The sequence below is a fragment of the Manis javanica genome, chromosome 1 (genome assembly GCF_040802235.1).
Source record: "Manis javanica isolate MJ-LG chromosome 1, MJ_LKY, whole genome shotgun sequence".
Taxonomy (NCBI): Eukaryota; Metazoa; Chordata; class Mammalia; order Pholidota; family Manidae; genus Manis; species Manis javanica.
Window position 1 is genome coordinate 160,051,833 of NC_133156.1, and position 25,220 is coordinate 160,077,052.

Here is a 25,220-nt window from a genome sequence, read left to right on the forward strand (position 1 = left end):
CGACCCGCCTTCCCTTTCTCGGGCTCTGCGGCGAGCGCCAGTGTCTCAGCTCCTCCGCCGCGTCGTGGGCGCGCCTCCCCGCGCCCTCCTTGTCAGCCCGGCGGTGGGGCCATGGGGTGGCGGCGGCGGCCAGAGGCCAGAGGCTGGGCCCGCGAGGCGCTGGCGTTGTTGGCGCTGGTCCTGTGCGCGCCCGGGGCCCGGAGCCGGGCCCTCGAGTGGTACTCGGCCGTGGTGAGCACCGAGTACATGGACCCACAGACGAACCGGACCGTGTGGAGCGTCTCGGAGAGCGGCCGCTTCGGCGACAGCTCACCCAAGGAGGACGCGCAGGGCCTGGTGGGCGTCCCTCGCCCGTCCGATCACGACCCTGAGGGCTGCGCGCCCGACACGCGCTTCCTCGTGCCCGGCTGGCGGGCCGCGCCCTGGGTCGCCCTGGTGGCGCGCGGGGGCTGCACCTTCAAGGACAAGGTGTTGGTGGCGGCGCGGAGGAACGCCTCGGCCGTAGTCCTCTATAACGAGGAGCGCCACGGGAACCTCACGGCGCCCATGTCCCACGCGGGTGAGCCGGGGGCTTGGGGAGGGGGCATCTGTGCACCGCAGGCGAGGGCCGGACGCCGCTCCGAGGGCCTCCGGCCGTCAGGGACTGCTAGGGAAACCGTAGATGTTCTCGGTGTGACCTTCCCCACACTGCTGTTAGGAGGCAGGGAAGCTTACCGACGTGCATAGATCTTCGCCTTGGGCCGTTCACTGGAAGGAGGGTGCCCTCTGGAGCCGAGGGCAATGCGGAGAACGGAAGAAATTAAAGCCCACCGAGGAGTGTGCTTCTAAGCGGTGGGAAGTCTCCTGACCCCTAATCATGGGTCCCTTTCTCTCCCACGAACCTAGTCAGGTGAAGCTCTTTCCGGCGCACTCCGGGGTCACGCTGCCCCTTCACCAACGTAAAGTGGTGCGTCGTGGCACAGTGGTTTCCTCCTCACCTCTTTTATGAAAATGTTTTCATAAAGCATTTCTGAATATTCTGAGTGTTGAGTCAGAGAACCTGGATTTATTCGCGTAGGGATAGGTAAGTTATAATACTGGCTCTACTGCCAGCCGCATTCCTTGAGTCTTGAGTTTAGATGAAATTTTTAAAGTTGTATTCATTGAAAAAAAGATCTTGCTCTTTGCCAGGCGACTCTTCCTACCCACTTATTCCCCAGGACAACAGATTGCATCTTCAAGCAGTTTGACAGTTTAAAAGGCTTCCTTTTTATTTTGCAAGATAACATCCTCAGAAGTGAATTCCGTGTGCTGTATGACCAGTACACAGTAGAGTGAACGTATTTCTGTTCTGCCTTCCAAGATCATGACTCATTTTAAACTTACTGTGATTAAAATCTCTTTTTAAAGTTGCTGCTGCTGCGAGTCAGACATCCTTTTTCCTGTACTTTTGTTTTTCGTTCTGTTTTGGCTTCATGAATGCAAATTCCGAGCCTGACAGTAAAATGAGGACAGAAAAGTGGCTTTGATTTGGCCTGTTTTGTTTAGCAGAGTGATAGCGGAAGTCAGTTGAGAGGTGAGGAAGTGGAGACTGTGAGAACAGCTCTTTCCACATGGTTGACTGGGAGGGGCTGAGAAAAGGGTGGGGAAAGGAGGGTGGGGGATGGTAACGAATATTTGAAACCGGATGGGAGTGATCTGGTAGAAATGCGGGATGGAGAAGAGGTAACTTTAAGAGGCAGGTCTTTTGAGAAGGCAAGACGGCTGTGACCAAGATCCTTGCGGAGTTGTTTGCCTCAGTAGGGGGAAGATGGCTCAGCTGCAACAGAAAGGGAGTGGGTTAGGAGAGGAAACGGGTGCGATGTCCATATGGTGGCATTGGGTGAGGCCGCACCTGTGCTGCTGGTATTGCAGCGCTTACAAATCTACCTAGTTGCCGCTGTGCCCAAGCCACGTGCCCACAGACTATCATGAAAAGTCCTGTCAGATTTCACGTAGCATTCCAGATACAGTCTACCCACCCAGTTTTCCAGTTTGAGTAGTTCTCTCAAAGACAGGAGGTTAGTGTGTCAGGATTCTCTGCTTCTGGGTCCTTGGAGTCTCTTGAGCCCACAACATCTTAATGTAGACTTTTTCTTTTCAGTGGCAGGCACATCGCCTACACATTTCTAAATCTGTTGGCAACATTTTCTGACAGTGGCCTTAACTCCTCTCCAGGCTAACAGCACTTGTTCTAACCATAGTCCAGCGACCTTGCTTGCCTACATTATCGACCTATAATTTACCCAGGCCCAGAAAAACGCCGCCTTGGTGTTTATGTTAAATCCTCTTCTCCTGAGGTTCTATTTGTTATCAGTGTCCCTTCTAGACTTTTTCTGTGAGAATAATACTGTTTGAGGAAAAATACATAAGTAACACAGTTAGCAATTTTTTAAAAATGTGCGAAAGTACCCAGTGCATAGGTACTGTACTCAGTACTCAGCAGCTCACTTAATCCTCCTGACAGCCCTTTAAGGCAGGTACTTTAACCGCGTTTTACAGATGAGAAAACTGATACTCTAAGGAATTTAAATGACAGGCCTAAGCTAACCAGGTGATCCATGTCCACATCATTCTTTGTTGGCAGGGGCCACCTGCCAACAGGATATTTAGCAGCATCCCTCACCTCCATCCACTAGATTCCAGTACCAGTCCCCCAGTTGTGACAACCAGAAATATCTCCAGGTACTGCCAAATGTCCAGGGGGAGAGTGGATGACAAAATCATCCAACATTTTGAACCACTGATTTAAAGGGAGATAGCTTGGTAGCAGTGTGACTAATGGATTACAGTGTGAAACCTGGAGACTCCAGTTAGACAGGCGGGAGTAGGAAGGAATGTTTCTCGCAGTACTTGGCCCAGCTGGGGACAAGGGTACAAATGTGTCATGACTTTTTGAAAGTGGAATGGCACTAAGAATGGAATGAAAGCAATTAAGTCAAAAAAGCAATCAGCTTTCATGTACTTGTATTTGAAATGTTAACGCTGAACCTTACACAGATGGCAGCTCAGGCTTAGGTTTCTTGTGTTTTTGTCAGAATGTGGCTGGAAACAGTTAAAAACTGCTGATGCCGTTTCTCAATGTTACTGTGTAACACTGGTGTCCTCCAAAATAGGTAGAGATGGCTGTTTGGAAACTGAATCCTGGCAGTCTCTTCCCAAATCTCAGGGAGAATTTCTCTAGGTCTTATACCTGTTGCTTGGCTCTGCTAAATCCAGTTGCTTGTTTTGGATTTAAATCGCTGTTTTATTGTGGTTCTAAAAAAGAAATTATGATTTTAAGGTAATATTTTGTCAGAACAACTGTAAGGTCCATTACACTAATGCCCAGTGTTAATTACCTTTACTTTGGCAGGCAGGTAATGAGCAGCCACTTTGGCCCAAGTATTGTGCCTGCTCAGGGATAGAAACACCTAAAACAAGGCCTCCTTTGAGGAGTCGGAGGCCTAGTGGGAGCGATAAACAGCTTTCCAGACAATATAGTTTGGACCTTGACAGAATTATATGCAGAAGTGCTTAGAAGGCCTAAAGGGAAGGACATCTACTGTGGATGTTGCAAAGATGACAAGAAGTAGTTTGACCAACATGGGTTAAAAGTGATGCCAGTCAAATCATTGAAACAAAAGCTTGTGTATAGTATTGGCCTTAGTGTAGTAATTGTTGGCTAATAACTGGTATGATCTTTTAGCTGAAATCTTGGTGTGGCCTTTTAAGAATGGCAGTTTGGTTGTGTTAACAGTTATCGAGTGCAAGGTTTAGAGCTATGTTGAGAAGGGACTAGAGTTGGGGTGGAGGGAGATTATCTAAAAGCCCTTGACCTTAAGGAAGATGTGGATTTTGTATTTGCATAGCATGGTAAATAGTCTTTTATGAATAATAAATTCTAGATGATCTTTAATGCTGAACTCACAAATGATCAAAAAAATTTAGATTTGAATTACAATGTATTTCGATACTTAGAAGGAAAACAGAAATGGTACTTCACAGCCTCACAGAAGGTGGGATTAATTAGGACAGTTCCAACAAAGGTTCAGTCTTAAAAGATAAGTTTATGGAGGTATCTTTGGGTGCTTGGGTGCAGTGAGGGGTAGGGAGGGTGGCTGTAGAACATTCTGGGTGGCAGGAAAAGCATTGCAGAAGGATGAAGGCCTGTGATAAATAATGCCTATAGGAAAACTGCAGAGAGTTCTAGATAAGGTTGTTGAGCAGTGTGTTCAACAAATACAAGATATTTGTGAGCAAGCCAGATTATTTAAAACAATTTAAAATTCCAAGAAGAGAATCAAATTTATTTTTGGGTCTTCCTAACTAGACCTCACTGGCCATAAAAACATTTGTTTTGCATAATAGCTCTGAATTTTGGAGATCTTTACATTCATATTTGGTGTACTATTTCCCCTGGAAAGGATACTATACTATTCTCTTTACTAGGTCATTTCAACTGTAATTCTAGAAGGTAAGCCAATTTTTCAGATAGGTTCATTCATACAGAAGTCCTTATCTGGGCAATCACTGCATAATGCCAGGCTACAAAAAGTAGGAAGAACCCGTAGTACTTGTTCAGTGAGGGAGAGAGACCTATAAAGAAATTATAGTAAGTGTGTACAAAGAGGTGGATCTGACAGGCATTGATACATAGCATACACAAAGGGGTTGTTGATGCTGAAAAGCCTGGAGTTGTGCTTGTGCTGAATCATTAAGAGATTTGACTAGGAATTTTCCAGGTTGGGGGGCAAACAGTGGAAAAAGTTACAAGAAAAAAAAGAAAACCTGAAAGCTCATCAGATTCTCTTGCTGGAAGCTAGAATGTATTTCTTGCTGCCTGAGATTAGTTTCCTAAAACAGAAATCTAATCCACTACTTTAAATATTTCAGTAGTTCCCATATCCTTCAAGAGAATGTTGAAAACCACTGTATATAGTTTCCTAGACTGAAAGGTAACACTCCAGAATTTTTAAATCTATGGGCCAAAACAGAATTTTTTTTTTTTGCTTCTGAAGGTGGTTAGAGAAAACAAATTTGAAAGGAAATGGAAATAAAGTGCGGTTCTATTTTGAGCACATGAGAGTTCTAGATTATGGATAAGCTGGTTTGCTAAAGAATACTGTATTTGGTGATTATTATTTGACAAGTAGTTTTATGATCAGTACTGCATGCAAAGACCAGTGCTAAATGTAAGACAAAGTAAAATTGCCTTTGAGGAGAGTTCCAGTCTTGTGGTGAGGCATACAGATTCTTTGCAGCAGGGAGACAGATTGCACAAGATGACCTGTTTTAGACAAGCATGTTTGGTAGCAGTGTTAAGGGCTAGGGAAGAAAAAAATTTCTAAGAGCTTTTTCTCCCATCCCAAGTCTTTGGGAAGCCTGCCTTCTGAGAAGAAACTCAGCTATTTAGTCTGGAAATAAGCTATAATTTGTCTCATGTGCCACTCAGGCTGCCTCAGATTGACCCTGGAAGATGGCCATGCGTCAGGAGGTACGGGCAGGTGGGAGCAAGGTGTCTGTGCCTGGCATCCCTTGGGTGCCCACAGTGCCCGTGAGCTAGCGCATTTTTACTCAGTGCCCTGCCTTCAGTTCACCCCGAGCAATGGCGTGGAAAAGCATATCAAGGCTGGAATGAGTCCTTGCTCTGAGTTTATTATTAAAGTCATTTCCAGAAGCAATTCTGCTGCTATAATTAGAGTTTAGCAAGTAGTTTAGCCCTCTTGCAAGTGACAGGATTTTCTGTGCATGTGATTTCTTTTAATTCAGTGAACTAAGATCAATTTCCTAGGTGAAAAGTTTCAGCTTGATATTACAAGCACTTGCCGTTCAGGGTGTCCTGACAATCGCGGAGTCAGTAGCCCCCATCCTTGAGATTTTCAGTGTTCAAGAACTCTGATCTCCCTTAGTCCTCCATCTCTGAGTTCATGCATTCATTTATTCAACAATATTAAACACACAGGATGTGCCAGGTTCAGGGTGAGGCACTGGGGATAATGAGATGAACAAGACACCTTTATGTATACAGTAGTCCCCCCCTTATCTGTGGTTTCAGTTACCTGGTCCAGAAGCAGATGATCCTCCTCCTGACATATGGTCAGAAGGGTCAGGAGCAGCCTAACCTACATCACAGGGCCTGTGTCCTTCAACGCGTGTCATCTTGTCACATAGGCATTTATCGTCTGCCATCATCACCTACAAGGGTGAATATAGCACAATAACGTATTTTGTGTGAGAGAGAGACCTCATTCACTTAACTTTTTGCAGTATAATTGTTCTATTTTATTATTACTGTGCCTAATTTATAAATTCAACTTTATCATAGGTGTGTGTGTATAGGAAAACATATAGGGTCTGTACTATGTGATGTTTCAGGTGTCCGCTGGGAGTGTTCGGATAGAAAAGGGAAGACTACTTCACTAACCAAACTGGATCAGTCACCATCCTAAATAAGTATTTATGATAATTTCATAGCCTAGAAAACCTTCCTTCCTTTGCTTGGTAAACTTTTCTTGTCCTTCAAGATGTGTAGCTGAAGTGCACTTCCCAAGGAAAGTGTTCCCTGTCACCCCAGACAGAATTGTCACTTCATTTCTGCAGCTCTTTATATTCCATTTTTTAAATTAAAGACAGTCCAAAATAGAAAAGTTCTCATCTTCCTATCATAGCTGAAGAAATATTCTCAGAGAGAGGGTAGTTGCTGCAGACCCAGACAGTGGACAGCAGAGTGAGATTGAAACCCTACCTTTGTGGCCTTGCAACCTGTATCCTCCACCATGAGGGAGCGGGGTAGGGGGGATGCTGCCCAGGAACCACATCTTTAGACCCTAGTACTGGCTTTTCAGGGTGGTGTATGACACTGAGCATGACATTGAACTGTTAAGATTTCTGAGCCCCCATCTATAAGATAAAAATTTGGCCTTTTTCTGCTTCAAGTGAGATATAAATGTGAAACTGCTTCAAAGTTGGTTTTCCCCATTAACACACAAAGAACCATATCAGTACCAGAAATGTTCCGTGGCTATAACCATGGCACAGAAACAGTTTTGTTTTCTGTATAAAAAATTCTGATGTAGATATATGGGGTTCATTATATACCGTTCTTTCTACTTTAGTATACATTTAAAGTTTTCCGCAAAAGGAGGTTTATAAAAAAAGTCCTTCAGTTTATGAAGTGCTGTCTAATTGTAAGTGGTATGTAACTCTCAATGCTTCTGTGCTTGTCTTTCTTAGCTGTTAGAGGTTTATTTTCCTGAAGGCAGGAGTTGCCCTACTCATTGTGTCTCCCCAGTGGTGACATGGGCGACTGTGTGGGTGCCGGGAAAACTCTGGCTCCTGCTGAGTGACACTTTGAGGGCCCCGGTCATATGATCAGCTTCAAGACAGGAGCCACTCTAGAATGGTGCCTTTCTGGTGCTTCGGTATAACTAAATCCCAATGGCTGAGTGCCACAGTGGATTTGCTACAGACAAAATTTCTCTCTACAATAAAATAGTGTTAAAATGCATTTTCAGTGTAGCGCCAAAGAACATTCTTTATATGTATTTGTAAAGATAGTTTTTGAATAGATAATATGTGCACATGGTACAGAATTTTTTGCTGTGTCCAACTTCTCTCCCCCGAGGCAGTCAGGGTCTGCAGTCTCTGGGCAGCCTTCTAGTGGGAGTCTGTATTGATAAGATCTCGTTGATCTTTTGTCCACACAGTTTTACATGTTGCTTTTTTCCTCGTTTGCCATCTTGATGACTGTCAGTACTAACAGATAAGCTGCCTTAATCTGTATACACATACTGTAATTTATATAACTTTTCTTATTGATGGATGTTTAGATTGTGATGGCAAAAACTTAGAAAATAAATTGGCAATAAATACCTTTAACAGGTACCTGATATACATATGTAAGTATACCTGTGCAATTAAGTTCTTGGATGTGGAATTGCTGGGTCAAAGAGACATGTGTGTTCAAGCATTTTTTTATAGCCTTTGCCCTCAGTACCAGAATGTAATAATTCACTCTCTTTGCATTGCACAAGAGAGTAGATCTGTGCTCACTCCTGCCGGTATAGTATGTTAAAACTTAAATTTTTGTCTATCTTGTGTGTACAGTTTTTCGACTTTACAGTCTTGCAAAAGCGCTACCGAATCAGGAGAAACTGTACTTCGGATTTTGAATTTTGAGCTTTTTCCAGGCTAGTGACAGGCCATACGATACTCTGTTGTGATGCTGGACAGACCAGCATTCAGGAGGGTAAGCAACCTGGACGCTGACACTCTTCTGCACCCAGATAACTATTCTATTTCTCACTTTTGGTACAGTATTCAGTCAATTACAGGAGCTAGTCAACACTTCATTATAAAGTAGTCTTCATGCTAGATGATTTTGCTCTACTGTAGCCTAGTGGAAGTTCTGCGAGCACGTTTAAAGTAGGCTAGCTAAGCTCTGATGTTTGGTAGGTGTTTTAAATGCATTTTCGACTTAGGATATTTTCAACATCGGATGGGTTTATCAGGACATAGTTCATCCTAAGTTGAGGAAGGTCTGTATAATGTTTTCATTTGTACCACAGCTTTTCGTATGTTTAAAATCCATTTGTTGGGGGTTGACCCTGAAAGTATACAGGCTTTATTTTTGGAGTGATGAAAATGTTGCACCCCCTTTGCGAATATACTAAAACCACTGAAATGTATACTTTATAAGGGTGAATTTTTTGGCAGGTGAATTATATCACTAAAGCTGCTTTTTTTAAAAAAGCCAGTTGTATTTTCTTTTCTGATGTCCTTATATTTCTGTTGCTTTTTTTCTTACAGGAAGTTAGTTTTTTCTTTGTTCTGTTACATGTGTTTTTCCCCAATTGGCCTTTTGCTCTCTTGATCTTGATTCATTGACTTTGTGTTTTTTTAACATTGCAGAAAATTTTCTTTTTTATATAGTTGGTCAAATCTTTTTTTTTTTTTAAGAATCCCTGAGGTAGTTTTTCATACTTGGAAAGGTTTCTCCAATATTATATATTTTTTAATTCCTGTATTTCTTCTGGCTTTTTTATGTTTCCAGAATATATATCTTTAAATCTCTGGCTTAGTTGAAATTTATTTTAGCATAGGTTGTGAGGAAAGAATGCAGTTTTTCTTTCCCTCAGACGACACCCAGTTATCCCCATTTTTTCTCCTAATAATCCATTTTATCCCATTGTTTTGAGATTACATTTTTATCATATACTGAATGCTTTTATATATTTGGGTCTACTTTCTGGACTTCTAATTCTGCCTCATTATTTTTGTTGTCTTCATAGGCTACTGTCACACTGCTTTAATTACTTATAAAGGCAAGGCCAGGCGAAGTGCTCATTCTTGATTATTTTTCCCCTAAGGGAACTTCAGAAGCAGCATTTTTAAGCTTTTAAAAAAATCTATTGATATTTTATGGCTTTTATATTAATTTGTAGATAACATGTAGACTGATTCTTATACCCCTTTTCTATTTCCCTCTCTCTTTTTTTTTGTATCATGTCTGCTCGTGCCTTCAGAGCAATGTTAAATAACAGTGATCACAGTAGGAATCCCGGGATTGCCTCCCTGAGTTTAACAGGCATGCTTTAGGCAGTATGTTAAATACTTGTAAGTGAATTTGGTCTGTATGGTTCTTTTGTTTACCACATTTGGTTTTATTATCTTAAAAATCATTTTTAAACTTTTAATTTTTTAAAATCTGTTGTGGAACAGCATAAATATCACTGGGGTTACTCATCTTGAGATGTTTGGTGGTAGAAATTTCAGTTTTACCCGTGAAACTGAATGCTGAATGGGGATTTTACTTTTGAGGGGTTGGTTTTTAGTGATTTATTCTACCTCTAATGTAATCCAAGTTTTCAGACATTTATGCATGGAAACCATTGTATTCTCTTTCTCTGAATCTTATTTTGTGTTCTTCATATCTTCATATAGATTTCTTATGTTGTTTCTTACAGGAACAGGAAATATAGTAGTCATTATGGTTAGTTACCCAAAAGGAAGAGAAATTGTGGATCTTGTGCAAAATGGAATTCCAGTCAAAATGACCATAGGGGTTGGCACCCGTCACGTCCAAGAGTTCATCAGCAGTCAGTCTGTGGTGTTTGTGGCCATCGCCTTCATCACCATGATGATTATTTCATTAGCTTGGCTAATATTTTACTATATACAGCGTTTCCTATATACGGGTTCACAGTTTGGAAGTCAGGTAATTATGGGGAACTCTTTTTAACTTTGCTTTTTAAAAGGTAGTTCATAAATATTTCCCATATGTATTGCTTGAAGTTATGTTGAACCTTTTTTTTTCAGTGCTCTAATCCAAATTTCATTTTCACCCATAATATTTAGTTTTTCTTAAAAATAACTTTTTGATTAGGATATATTAAATTTTCTGTGGGAAATTAGATGCCTTTAAATCCAGATGACTTTTTGCATGTTCTGCTCCTGCTACTAAGACATGAAGTAGAATGGACTTAGTTAATTTGTTTAAAAAGGGAACCCAGGGCTCAAAGGCAAGAGGCAGGGAGAAGGTCCTCCCTTCTCCGGTGGGGAGCGGCTTGCCATTCACCTGCGGGGAGAGTAATAGCAAGGAGGAGGGCAGTTGAAGAGCCAGAGGCCTCTGTGATCATTTTGGGTCATCTTCCACCTGACTGCCGGGAAGCCTCTTTCCTTGTAGGACATTAATGTGTGGTACCTCCACCCTCAGCGTATTTCTCTCTTGTCAATATTGAAGCGTAAGAATTGTTTTTTTCTTCTGACATGGTGAAAATAAGTATTCTTGATCAAACAGCTCCTAAGTTAACTGGCTGTCCTATACATTAAGACTTAAATGGTAATTTTTTAAAAGTGTTTTTTTTAGTCCCATTGTAGTCATTTAATTTTGTCTTTTAAATGAAATTATTTCTGTAAGCTTCCTTATAAGATGTGAGTTTTTAAACATAGTGACTTAAATCTCTCAACAATAGTAATAATAATATTTTTCTTACTTAAGAGCCATAGAAAAGAAACTAAGAAAGTTATTGGCCAACTTCCACTTCATACTGTAAAGCATGGAGAAAAGGTAATATTTTCATGGCTTCCTTTTCTTTTGGTTTTTAGGCTAAAATACATATGTTTATATGTCTAAGTAATACCTTCTGGTCTGCGAAATTGACAGCATGAAATGTGGAGTTTTAGCTAGCTTGAGTTACATCTGTTGTACCGCACACCACCAACAGCTCCATCATCTAAGAAAGTCCTACCTATTGGTCTAACCCAAATGACTCTAAAGAACTTAAAGTCTATACCACAGATCCCCGATACTTTAATTCATTTCTATTAAATCTGAGGCTATGTATCTATTCTCTCTTGTTGCCATAATTTTAGGGAAGAAAATACTGGGATTTATGCAGAAGGGGAGAAAAGATATAATTAAAACTGCTTTTTAAAAAAAGAAACATTTTGAAATGGCCAACCTGAGACATAAACTCAAAAGCATACTAGAATTTTAAAGTATATTTTGAATAGGACAAATCCTTAATCTAGAACCTCAGATTCTTAGAGGAGAGATTCGTTAATGAAAATAGCTGCTACTGCAGTAGTGTTATTTTAATAGTCCATCTTCTGTGCTGTGATTGTTGATAACTGTGTTGACTTACTGCTATGAGTTGGTTCAATTGTTTTGATTTAATTGTTTGATTTTTATCTCACCAAATTTTTGGGACTTAATCTATACCACCCTCTATTCCCCTTAAAAAAAAAAAGAGTAAATACCCTATTGTATGTATATATTATATATATTATATATATATGTATTATATATATATATATTCCTCTGACCAACTTGAGGGTTTAAAACAGAAATAACAGTAAGTTATAGACCTTTTTTGATTTTTTAAAAACTTTGGAATCTGATATTAATGGCTTATGTTATATATTTAATATTAAAATCCTCTTGGAATTGTATTTTTGGCTGCCATTCCTTCCCTAATGCCTTTTACATTGAAGTAACAGTTGAATTTTAATAGTTTGTGCAGGGTACTGATCTCTTTCCATGCAGATGTATTGAATCGAAAAAGTTAAAAATCAGTTTCCCATCTCATGGCTTGGGATTAGCATCTAATGTCACATCACTGGGTTCCTTGGGGAGAGCGTATCCAGTGAATGCCTAGGACAAATTCTGCATGTGTTGGGCATACCAGCTGCTTAGCAAATATGTAGCTTTTTGTTTGTTGGGTTTTTCTGCTGATTCCCCTCCCCTTATTTATTTTTTCCTTAAAAAAATTTTTTTATACTGAGGTACATAGAATAAATGCACAAATCTTAGTGTACAGCTTGATGACTTTTGACATGTGTACACTCATATAACCTTTACCTAGATCAAAATATCAAACATTCTCACTAATTTATCCCCCTTCACCTTTTTCACCCGTCCTTCCACCTATCTCCCCTGTGGCAACCACCTGTCTATTCTCTGTGTTCATGAGTCTCTTTCTGTTTTGTTTGTTCACTTGTTTTGTTTTTTAGATTCTACATATAAATGAAATCATGCAGTTTACTGAATCAAGTCTTTGAGAATATAAGTAAATTATAATTATCCTCTTTCTATACAGGACATTTTTGAAAATCTGATACCATGGGCTGTTTTTGAAAGTTGTCAAAATAATGGTTTAATAAAGGATCCCTAAACAGTCCATGAGGTATATACATGGATTTTCCGATAATTTTGCATTTTAAACTTACACAGAAAAATGTTGTATTTTCTTAAATCTACATTTTATCCATTCTGGAGACTGGTGTTTGGTTTCTAATTTTCCATTTCTCATGGACTCTATCACAGTAAATGTATAAACTTGCAACCATTAGGGACTTTAAAAATTACTTAATCATTTTTACATGTCATATGATAAATAAGTGATAATATTCACTTTAGCTGCAACATATATTTTAAATGTAATAAAGTTAATTTTAATATAATCTGTGATAACATTACATATAAATGAATTTTTATTGCTTGCCAACAACTGATGCACATGGCTAAATATATTTTTAAGTAAGTTATGTGAGGATGGTGTAGCCATGTTCCATAAAGTTGCAGCCACATGCAGAGGCTGATTGGTAGTTCCTGAATCCATATGAGAATCCTGGGAAAGAGAGTCTCATTGGTCTGTCTTGGGTCAGAAGACCATTCTGGGCCCACCTGCTTTGTTTGATGGGATGAGACCAGCTGGGTAGATTGGGGAAGAGGGGAACACCACTGGAAAGGTCTAGAACCCATAGATTCTTAGAAGAGGAAATTTCATCACAAGATAGCTTCCTCCCCAGCAATTTTTGTTTCTTTTTACCTTTGTTAATTTGATAAATGAAAAATGGTAACTTACTTTAATTTGTAATTCTTTTTTCCCTAGTGAAGTGAATATTTTCACATATTTAGCCCATTTGCATTTTCTTATTTGCAAGCTGTAACTCTGTTCTTCAGCAAATTCTAATTCTAAAGTGCTCTCATTTTTGTTTTTGATGATTACTGAAAATAAGTAACTTGCTGGATATTCATTCACTTTATAAGTTTTATATTTGAAAACTAATTTATCACATGGTAAAACAGGCATTTGCATTTCTACAACCCTTTAAACCTGAACACTTAAAAAAAAATGAATACTACCCTCATATCTAAATACCTACCATTCACGCCTGATTAGGTAGATAATGACATTTTTTTCCTTTTCTGCCAGATTCTTTTTAGCAATGTTTTGATGGTGGAAAAAAGTAGAAATTGTATTTAGTTTCAGGTTGTACCAGTGTAGAGTAGAATTCATCACTGTTTTCCACAGGATGCAGTGAGTTTTACCAAGGTGATAATCTATATCAATGATATGATAAATTTCTTTTCTCTCTTTTTACAGGGAATTGATGTTGATGCTGAAAATTGTGCAGTGTGTATTGAAAACTTTAAAGTAAAGGATGTTATCAGAATTCTGCCATGCAGGTATGTTTTTACCTCCTGAGATGTTAAAAATTTTTGGATAATTTTTAGGTTTAAAAAAGAGTTTTATAAAAGATTTATGTGTCTTTTACAATATGAAGATCTTGCCATCTGTGATGATCTTGTGATCATTTCATCGTTTAGACAAGAAGCTTCATGTCTTCAGGGTGCCTGGATGGTATTACTTTAAAATTCCTTTGCCTGGAGACTTTGGTCTTTGTCATAGACTGGCTTTTAGTCTTAAGTAAGGCTTTGCTAGACTCCTGGGAATTCCATTATACTTTTAGTGATCCAAAAAGTGTATTTTTGGGGAGTAAGGAAACTGAAGCAAGGCAGATGAAAGACCCAGTCAGGGAGAGGCTAGGAAATGACTGGCAGGAAGCAGGTCAGGGGAGGGCTTTGCTGTTATTTGCACCTAGGCTTCAGTGCTTTTTGGAGTTCTATAAAATAAATATTCCTCCCTTTAGTTACACTAGGGGCTTGGTTTTAGCAACAAGGGGTTGTGATTTCCTTTTTAATAATGGGATACTTTAATTGATAACTTTTTTAAAGCATTGTTAGAACAATGTAAAAAAATTATAATGTGTTTTAGGTCTCGTTGATTTTCATTATACTTTGCACCTATTATGAGAAGCAGGTCACAAGGTAATACGTGGCTGCATTCTGCATGTTTGCAGAGTACTTTAGCATATCACAGATACTTTGTACTGGATTAAGGTCTCAGTAATTCTGTGAGGAAATCAGTGAATATCAGAATAGCAAAATGCAAGTTACCTGAATAAAGAGAGCTAACTTAAATCTCTAGGTATTTATATGGGGTTGGTGTAGTGGGTACTTAATGAATTGGGATCAGTATGGCTTGATCACTGTGCTATAGAAATATTACAGTAGAAAAGCATTTTTTTTCAAGGATAGTTTAGAGCAAGTCTTTCCAACTCAAAAGGTAATGCTTAGGATGCTGCACAATTGAACAGCCAAGGGTAATTTTTATAGCATCAGATACATCCCTGTGGTTGACATGGGTTTTGTACTTGACCCTCATAAGCAGAGGTGTTACATGTGCACATTTCCTGGTCTCTTTATTAGGGTTTTTAGTTTTTTCCCCCATTTTCTCCTGTAATAAATTTCCCAGTAAAGCCAACATGTTGTGTTTTTGTAAAAATTATTCCTTTGGGTCAGTCATGTTCAGTTTGAGGGTAGAAATGTCAAAAGTCAGCTGGATTAGACTATCTGATGTAATTAAGTACTATTACTTTTTTTGACTGCATGAGATTTCTGTATGAAGAAAAGACTTCCAAATGTCACCAATGACAAGAGTGATGGACAGTTACTGAGTATATACTGTGCCCGGCACTGTTGGAAGCACATTACATGTTTGCTGAGTTCAGAGTCACAGCATCAAGTCACAGAGCGGGTGTTTGAGCCCGTCTGTCTGGCTCCAGTACCCGCACTCCTAACTTCTTATCTTCATCACTCATAGAAAACGGCTTCATCACATGGGAGGAAAAGCCAGCCAACTAAGATAAATCAGTAACAGAAGGAAATACATACGCAATTTTTTCCTTTTTTTGATTCTGAGAAGTGATAGGTGTTCACTACAGCAAAATGCAGAGTAAACAGAAATACCTGACAGAAAATAAGTGTTTTTTTAAGACTATAACCCAAAGGTGATACTTTTAATATCATTTTATGGACTATAAAAGAGACTACCAGTTTAGTATGAGTTTATTACTTACTGTTAGTTTACTATTGGTTTATTTATGCCATATTTATTTCCAAAAGGTTTTCAAGTAACTTACAGAGGCAAATCAAAATACAGCCTAGCATGAGGTGGGAATAAACCATGCTGTTTTTGTGGAGTGAAGGGAAAATTTTTCTTTCAGTGACAGATTCTGTTTAACATGGGAAATAGAATAGATAATTACTTAGGGTAAGTGAATAGACTAGAATGTTGATTTGACGTCATTTAACTGGTAATGAGAGGATGAGTTGGTAGAATGTGTTGTTTCCTTTATAAGATATAAACATTTATTTTAAAGCATTAACACATACTTAATTTTTTTAGGCATATTTTTCATAGAATATGCATTGACCCATGGCTTTTGGATCACCGCACGTGTCCAATGTGTAAACTTGATGTCATCAAAGCCCTGGGATATTGGGTTTGTTACATTTTTGTTTATATTCAATCTCTGCCCCGGTTCTCCCTGAGTGATTCAAATTTGTTACTGACCAGAGGCAAGAGGAATGAATTAAATGCTCCTTCTAACATCCTGTGGGTCCCTGAAGAAATTTCCTTTTTATTAAAAATGAATTTTTAAGACATTATAAAAAAATTAATGCATTAAATTTGTGATTATAGAATAACATGCTAGATGTTCCCCCAGAGAGTTTGTAATTACATAGAACAGTATACTTTGATATGCTACACTGCAGAATGTATATGTGCAAAATCAGTTTCCTATAAACAAGAGTCTTAAAAATCTCTGAAATGAAAGGAGCTTCATACATTTTTCTGGCCCAAGGTGTGTTATTTTACATATAAGGAAACTGAAGCCAACACTCCTTGACACCAGTTCTCCCAAGTCCTGGGTTTCAAAATCAGATACTCCTGGGCACCTTTGTCTGGCATTGGATTTGCTCCTCCAGTTTGTGATACTTAGATGGTCATAGGGCCTTCCTGGGAAAAAGACACGGAGGCAAAGTGACGGCACGTCACGGTAGCCTGCTGCGGGCAGTCCTCATGACTGCGCTGAGGTAAGTGCTGCTGCCGCCTGGTAGGAACTTGGACGGAACTTGGACTTCGAGAAGCTAGTTAAGTAACTCGCCTGAGTTCACACCCTGGTTAATGGGGGCTCAGCTTTCACACACATTTGCTTAATTCCAACTACTTAATTCAACTACTGTCCTCCCCAGAATGGGAGAGACATTGAGGACAAATCCAGATTGTGACTTTTTAATTTTTTAGAGTCTTCATGTCATGAATTAATGTTTCAAAATATTCTTTACTAAATAGTAAATAGTTTTGAAGTAAAGATCTTTGAAAAAATTTAAGTATCGATCTTTTATTGCTAAACACATTTCTAGAGCTTTTGTAGTGTTTATTGTAGAGTTAGGAACTGCAAAGAGGTTGTTTTATGATAGTCATTTGATGCAACTTAAAGTCATACCAGCCCCTAAGGCCACAGGTCTGCTTAAAGTGTCCTCTCATCTTCTAGCTCTGTGTGTCTCCGAAAGATAGTCGAGAGACCATTGCCTTAAACCCCCTGTAATTCTCTGTGAATTATATTTTTCATTTGTGAGTTCAAGAATGCCCTCACCATACCAACACAGAGAGGGGGAAAGTCAGCATTCAAGAACTGTCCTAGTACAGAACTAATCCTCTTTCACGTCTAGGAAACTTGTCTTTCCTCTAGAATTTCCAGCATTCATTTATTAACAGCTGTTAATAATGATGGCTCTGCTTAGCCTGGCATAACATGCTTTGTCAGTGAACTCCACTGACCCCTCTGTGCTCCAGTGACTGCAGCTCAGACAAGAGCATGCACCTTCCTGGGAGGACATTTTAAGCAATAGAATACAGAGAGCTTGACAGATGTTCTTCTTGAAAAGTTTTCCTTCATCCCCTTTCCCTTCTTCCTTTCCTTCATTAGATACACTCTGAAACTCATTTTGTTATTTTCTGAATTAGTAATTTTAATCTTTTTACTTCAAAAAGTGTCAAAAAAAGTGTCTATAAAAGAAATTTCATGGACCTTTAGTATTGCAACTTTAATCCTCATGAGGTTTTTTTGGAAATATATCTACATGTATATTTCATATATTAAAATTTAAGATTATTTATTTTACCTAAAGCTGGATTGCTTTGTTAGAATGGTAATTTCATAAAGCTAGAATATGTAACCCCAGAAAGTGTAATTTCTCTTTTGAAGAACAGAAACCTATAGTAGTGACTTTAAATCATACTAAGAGATCAGGGTTTTTTTTGCCCATAATTTTTTTTTTAATCTTTTAACAAATAGACCATCTTCTGTAGGCCCTTTGGCCCCTCCTGCATTGGGTTCCATAGATGATTAGACTCATACTCTTGTATGATAACTAGTTCTCATTTTCAAGAAAATGACCACAGTGAGAGCTGCCACCAGCCCTTCACGCAGACCTCAAAGCTGATCTTTGGGTTTCAGCTCTAACCACTTTGTACCATTTGTCACTCTTGTGTTCATTCCTTTAGCAAGCTTTGTCCAAGAATGCTGTCTAAGGTGTTAGATCTGAACTTGGCTCTGGCGAGACAGAGATGAGTAAGACACAGCGCCCCCACTCATGGGCTCTCGGGGATTCCACTCCTGGACTTGTGGGGTGCCAGGGTATACACCCAAACACAGCATGGCAATAAGGTGTGTTTGGAGCACCGTGGGAGTGCAGAGGAAGGACTTTACTCTGCCAAGTGGAGTGGGAAGGTAAAGAGAGTCATTTTCCAAGGGAGTCTGAGCTGGGTGTCCAAGGATTTGTCAGACACATGAGTATCTTGCAGATTGGTGGGGACTTCACAGGGGTCTGAACGTGTAGGATTGGAGACTGGCAGGTACTTAAGTTGGGAGGGTATTCAGATAAATACCTGGAAAAACAGATGATGGCGCCTCAGTGAGATTTGTGGCTTGGTGTGTCAGGAGTCGAGTTCTGAGGGTGTTGAGTTACTAGTGACAGGAAGGTGGTGTGCCATATGGTATTGGCAGGAGGTGGGTGGAGACCTCAGGGAGACGACAGTGGGAGCAGCAGGCTAAAGTTGCTCTTGGCCCTGAGAGCCCAGAGAGGGCATGTGGGATGGGCAGCATTTTCATTTGAAGCAGAGGTGGCAGTCCGAGCCAAGGCTCACCATGAACCCACAGTGAGGTCACCTGAGCAGTGGTTTCCCCCTGTCTACAACACAGCTCTGCCTCTGGCGTTCATCAGAAGAGGTATCCAGGGTCTTCAGCTGTTCAGACTCAATGTAGTAGCACTTAGCGGCTCAGCTGCACTTTCACAGCCTTTTCTTCTTCTTTAAAGCAGCAAATGGACGTTAGAGGCAAACAGGCAGCTGACAGACACTCTCTAAGGAAGGAAGCAGAGATTATTTTTGAGTGAACAAAATAGTTTTGAGGCCCTTTGTTGTGCAGAAACCTTGTTAATTTGCAAAAGTCTAGCATCTAGCTGTAAAGCCAAGTGGAGTGGGAAGGTAGACGCAGTTAGGGTAGAGTGTGGTTAGACACAGTAATTCAGGCTCATGGCTGGACAGGGAGTGAGCAGCAGACGGCCAGGCTCAGGAAGGCAGGATGGTGTGTTTGTGACAAAGCTTCTCTTTCTGTCAGTAATTTAAATGGGGACTGCTTGTATCAAGGGGGAAAAGTGGGTTTTGGAATAAAAACATTTAGGTCTTGGAAAAGCTGCTTGTTGAGAAGTAATTCATTTTCTGAAATGCCAAGTGAAGATACTGGTATACTCTTTACTCCATTTCATGTATAAAAAGAAATGTTTGTAAGCAAAAGATGATGGAGGTAAGCTTTGACCATGTATTTAGAAAAGGCATTTTCTTTTGTTCTGCCTCTCACGGGAGAGCTTGAGGATGTGCAGGAGACACCCCCACCAGAACCTGCCCCTGGTACTGTGGCTGCGAACCTGATTACTTTACAAGGCGATGACAGGCGTGATGGGAATGGTTCACCATCGTTGTCCCATGAATCGGTGCCTCAGGGTGAAGCCATCTTCAAGGAAGATTCAGGAGAAAACACAGCCTTACTAGGTGAGTAGCTTGCAGGTTATAAAACAAATGATGTTGTCAGTAGTTGAAACAAAATGAAGAAATAACATGCAAAAAAACGCGAAGGAAAAGTGGAAAACATAACCTCTCACCTAGAAGTGCCATTTCAGCTTTTTGATAAATATCTTTCCAGGTGTTTTTCTTTATTTAAGGATAAGGAGAATATCATTTATATGCTACTAGATAACCTGTTTTTTATCTTAATGTATGAAGCTTTTTCTGTTTCAACAGATAGATTACGTGATTTTGTATAGCTGCATGGTACTATATTGCAGATTTACTGTAATTTCTTTAAACCATGCCCTGTTGATGGACTTCTATTATCAGTAACACTTTAAAATCACTAGGTGTATATATTTACCACTGATCTGATGGTTTTCTGTCATTCTGAAAGGTAAAATAGTGAATCACATTTCTTTTATTACTGATAGGATTTCTGCCTTATCATATTTGTCGGTCATTTATATTTCTTCTCTAATGAGTTGCCCATTTCATCTTTAGCTTATTTTTCTATGGAGAAAAAATATTTTTTTTAATTGATTATAAGAGCTCTTTTGTCTTTGTCATAAGTACTATGTTTTCTCCCCCAGTTTCTGTGTCCTGTGACTTCTTATGTTTTTGCTAGATAGAAATGTCTGTTATCTAGTTCAGCTTTCATTCTTTCATGATTCTGCCTTTTACAGTGTGCTAACTTAGGAAAGTCTCAGGATCATAAAAATATTAACCTACATTTCTGTAATATTTGTGGTTTTGTATTTTACATTTAAATCTTTACTCCACGTAGCCTAAGAGGGAGATATAACTAACCTATATTTTCCCCAAATGTTTTAACATTTCCTAATGTTGTTCAGTGAATAACAACAACTTGTGAATAATATGCTTTGATATTTGCCAAGCAAGACAAATTCTTTCATGTTTATTCTTTCTAAAAAGTTACTGGACTATTCTGCATTTTTTAGAGATTAGTTTTAAAATCATTTTGCTAAGTAAAAGAAAGTCCAATCAGAATTTTTATTGCAATTGAATTAATTTACAGATTACTTTAACTGGGAAGAATTCATGCTTCTAATTTTGAATTTTGCCGTCTGAAAGAGGAAGCACATTTTTCCAGATCAGTAATATTCGAACTGGATCAGTTTGTCTTTTTAAGCATGTTTAGTACCTGTGAGGCAAAGGTAGAAGTAGTAGAACTTAAGTTTTAAATCGGCAGAGGGAAAAAGACTGCATTGTGGAAGGAAAAAGGGGGAGAATTGCTTTTCAAAAGAGCATCAGAAAGGTGGAAATTTGAACTGTGGTAGGTCCCCAGCTGCCCACCTCCCTCTGGGACGAAAGCACCTTCCCTGGAAGGCAGCTGGGCCCTTGAGGCTCTCAGGGGGAGGAATTTACTTGTATGGAGCAAAGCACAAACCAGTGTAATTTTTGCCATTGCCTTCGTCTCCAGAAAGGAACCTAAATTTGCTTTCTCTAGCACTTGAGCACCCTTGATATTTAAAGATAAGCAAAGACTCTTATCCTGAGGAAACATCCTTCAAAAGCGGTCTCCAGATGGTTTCTGCATTCTTGTTGCCTGGCAGTCGTTAGTTTGTCAGCATCTCTCCTCCCCTTCTAGAACTAAGAAAATATCATTTGAAATAGTTGGATAGAAATAAAGGTGGAAAAAGAAGCTGGGTTATAAAACAACAGAGTATCAGACATAGTCTGAAAAAGTTGGGCCCCTTTCCCCACCTGCCTTTTTTTTGCTTGTTGTTTTCTTTTTGTCCTTTTTAAAGTTATGAAGTATTTGTTCACCAGTAAATTGACAGATGATTTATATGTTCATGTTCTTGCTGCCTTATATTTGAAGCAACATAATTCAAGATATCTTAGATTGGAAAAATCAGTTCTTTTAAGCAGACATTAGTACTTCCAGCCTGTAATGTGGCTTCACTTACAGTTGAGAAAACATTTACTTAGACCCTTAGGAGCAACTAGGAAATAAATGTGCGCTACTTTGGTAGGCTACTTGGTGGAGAATGTCTCCCTGGCGAGTGCTTCTTCTGTCGCCCATCTGACCTTCTTAGCTCTGTGTAAGTGAGGACAAAGTATTTGGTTTTCTCGTACTATAAAAAACCTTCGGTGCTGAAATTATTTTGTACTCCTCTTTCTGGTAATACCAGACTATCTGGATCTGAATGCCAGTTCCTCTTCCAAGATACTTTACCTACTGTGTGCCTCAACTTCCTCATCTGTAAAATGAGGGTAATGGCATGCTAGTCTCTAGCTCATAGGGTCAAGATCTGTAACCCCTTAAATGCATGCTGTTGTGTTTATGCACAGTGACACCACCATCACCGTGGGCATGTTTTACTTTTGAAAATGTCTCAAATAGCACCAGCCCAGCTGTGTCTGTTGGTGGTGCCATGCTGATCTGATCGGTGTTGTTGGGCTAACACTGGAAAACCTCTCATACTGTGAGGAAGATGTTTTTCTTGACTGTCCCTCTGGAAAGGGGTGTCATTTTGACATGTAATTTTTTTAAACTTTTCTGTAATTTGTTTCTTGAATTATAAGCTGCGGATGAGTCACAGTGTTTGTCATCACAGTTCAGAAAATGCCAGTGACTAATGTTGGCTTTTGTTGCTTTGTTGTAGAAACAGGCAGGAGTGACTCTCAGCATGGAGGACCTGTCTCCTAGCGCACAGCACACCCCACGGGCAGCGTCATAGAGAGGACTTAGACTTGGATCAAAGGACTTTTGTCTTTCAGCATGTATTTTGTATATTTGAAAATAATGTTCATCTCTTATCTTTCAGGTTCTGGTTTGATATACAAATAAGATATTTTATTCTTAAAGAGACTTTTTGATTAGTCGTCACATATTTATCTATTAAAATATATCATTTGTGATAAACAATAAGTTGAGACTGTTGAAAGGAAATGACTAGGGAGACACTCTAATTAAAGGATGAGTGTTTTTCTAAAAGACTAGCCACCACGGTATTGTAAAAAGGTGAATTCTGTTTCTCAAGGATGGATGTAGACTAAGCACACTGTATTTAGACTAGTCAAAGTAGATTTGTATAATTAAACTTAATAATCATGAGTTTTCCCTGGAGGAAAGACTTTTTTAGAACATTCAACGAGGTAAGAGAAATCTACAGCTTTCTTGTGCCTCTGTATTACATACAGATACTTCAAAACCTGGGAACACTTTTACATTGTTGTTTTCTGTTTGAAATCATGAGAAAAGCACTAGATGACTTCAGAATTTGCATTTTTCCCTTTTATTACCTAATTTCTTGTGTCACCTTTATGGGAAGGGAAATTTGTCCATTTTTTCTACAAATAAAAAAAGCTACGATTCTGTATTGCATATGAGCAGTAAGTTCTTCATGGCCTTGTTAAGTCATGTAGGCAGGCTGGAGTCTGTTTTTTCATAGATGATGAATACCATATATTGGTTCCAGCTGCAATTTAATCTTTATAATTAGAAGGGTGATAGCTGGAGAATTTTTATTGTTGTGACAAGATAAACAAGTAGGCAACTTTCTTGATTAGTTTTAAAGCAAAGTTAATGACTGTGACCTTGTTTAACCATCTGTCCTTTTTACTCATTTGCTGTTCTTGCAGGAGGAAGGTGCAGGCTAATATAAAGCTTCAGGGTATGGCTCTCTAAAGTTTTATGCAGTGGTTAAGTAAACACACACATCTGCTCATCTCTCAGGTAGAAGTCCAGGAGGATGTTATTTTTTTAGAACTTGAAATTCTGGTCCTTTGTTTCTTAACTCTTAGTTACTGTGTATGTATGTATTTTGTGGGTAAAAATAAACTTGAGAAAATATAATTTAAAAAGTATAAAGAATTTATTCTTACAGCTGTATCTAAGATACAAAGTTTTATATGGCTTATTGTTTTCAAGGTATTTACCCACACTTTGCTTCTAGCTACTCCTGGTGAAATATTTAGTGAGTAAACAGTTTTACTGAAGTAAACCCTGCAACCAGATTCAATTTGAGGAGCTATTGAAATAGGGTATTTGTCTTTGTGCTCCCATTTTCACAGACATCCTCAAAGGAAGTTTCCTTAATAGGCATTATCTTTGAAATTTGCCTTCTGTGGTTCATTGTGAATAGGAAAATATGTCCCTGAGTCTGCATCAAGTAGATTGTTTGCTTTTAGTATTTTAGGAAACATATTAGGGGGAAGTGCTTTAATTAGTAATTCTTGCCAGCAGCTACTGAAGCTGACTCTTAATGATAATACTTTGACAAATCAAGGTAGTTGTTTTTGATAATTACAGGAGTGTGATTTCTTTATCAGCCACTATCATAATACAGCTTTCCTTAAAACAAGAGAATTGAATTAAGGCTGGTTATATTATTTATGGCAGTGGTCATTTTCCTTCTAATGAGTGTCATAAAAGCTGTTTGTTCACCAGTGAGGTAGAAAAAGTTTTGTTTTTTTTTTTAACTTTAAAAGTCGCAGGCATGTTAAAGAGCCAGTGTGTCCAGGAACGTGAAGCACTCTAGCCTGCTGGCCTGCCTGGGTGCGGCTCCTGGCTTCCTGTTAGAAAACCACAAGGGTCTGAAGGAGAGGTGCAAAAACACCGCACCTCCTGCAGGTAATACTTCTTAGCATGCTGCATTTTTAGGGCTCTTGAAAACACAGATTCTTTCCTGAAAGATTGTTTCCTGTAGCTGCTGAGGAATGATGACAATAAAAGGCCGAATTGCAGTGTGTCCGGCAGCAGTTTGCTCTCTGTGTGGTGCACGATGACAAAACCTCCTGAAGCGAAACCACCAGTCTGACCTCAGCAGCATCAGGACTGGAGTGTCCTGGCTTGGGAAGCTTCCAGAAGGCGTACCCAAAGAGAGCCCAAGTATTTTTAAGAAAAAAACATTCAGTGACCCTTGGACAACACTGGGGCTTAAACTAGTAAACACTGTATACTTTAGAATGTACATAAAAACAGTAATAGACCTTCAAGAACAGGTGTGTTCCCACTGCAATGAAATTCCCTGGTAAGAAAGCTTCGCATAGCAGCGGTCTCTTCTTTTGAGCACATTAAAGTTCATTTGCTTAATGAAGGGGGAGACTGTAGTACATGTGTATTACTGACTGGAACTTGAGACAATTGTGTTTTAGTCAAGCAGCTTCTTCGAGCTCCGTGTAAACTCTACTATGTGATTTACAAAGCACAGCATGTTTGGCCTGAACCAAAGCTATATTTGGCGTAACATGTAATGCTTCTGTGATACAACAACCAATCAGAAAAGCCACCTATGCCTTTCCCAGTTAAGTTTTTGATATTTTAAAAACATAAGCATTGCTCTTCCAGAAAAATACTAAGTGAAATTTCTAAAATGTCTTAATTGGCTGTGCACCTAGAGATCAGCAAAGTATAAAGTAAATTGTAAATCGGAAGTATTTATATTACATTAGTTTTAAGTTAATAGTCAATCCATTCTTTCTGCCGAG

General features: G+C 39.2%; 1 protein-coding gene and 1 non-coding gene across 6 annotated transcripts in view; both read left to right on the forward strand.

Moving 5' to 3' along the window:
• RNF149 (ring finger protein 149) overlaps nucleotides 1-25,220 on the forward strand; it is a 25,986-nt gene continuing 766 nt past the window's right edge. Inside the window, exons 1-8 of one of the 5 annotated variants that reach the window (XM_073239485.1) lie at nucleotides 4-559; nucleotides 9,966-10,216; nucleotides 11,000-11,068; nucleotides 13,890-13,972; nucleotides 16,035-16,131; nucleotides 19,562-19,745; nucleotides 22,394-24,363; nucleotides 24,440-24,763. In XM_073239485.1, the coding sequence (XP_073095586.1) occupies nucleotides 112-559; nucleotides 9,966-10,216; nucleotides 11,000-11,068; nucleotides 13,890-13,972; nucleotides 16,035-16,131; nucleotides 19,562-19,745; nucleotides 22,394-22,437 (1,176 nt within the window). In that variant the 5' untranslated portion in view covers nucleotides 4-111 and the 3' untranslated portion in view covers nucleotides 22,438-24,363; nucleotides 24,440-24,763. Of the gene's footprint in view, nucleotides 560-9,965; nucleotides 10,217-10,999; nucleotides 11,069-13,889; nucleotides 13,973-16,034; nucleotides 16,132-18,200; nucleotides 19,516-19,561; nucleotides 19,746-22,393; nucleotides 24,364-24,439; nucleotides 24,764-25,220 lie in introns of those variants that run through there. The other 4 variants (XM_073239488.1, XM_073239492.1, XM_017654371.3 and 1 more) reach the window with 4 other exon arrangements.
• Nucleotides 24,442-24,557, forward strand: LOC118972699 (small nucleolar RNA SNORD89). The gene has a single exon (XR_005061772.1). It is a non-coding gene; the product is annotated as a small nucleolar RNA SNORD89 (small nucleolar RNA).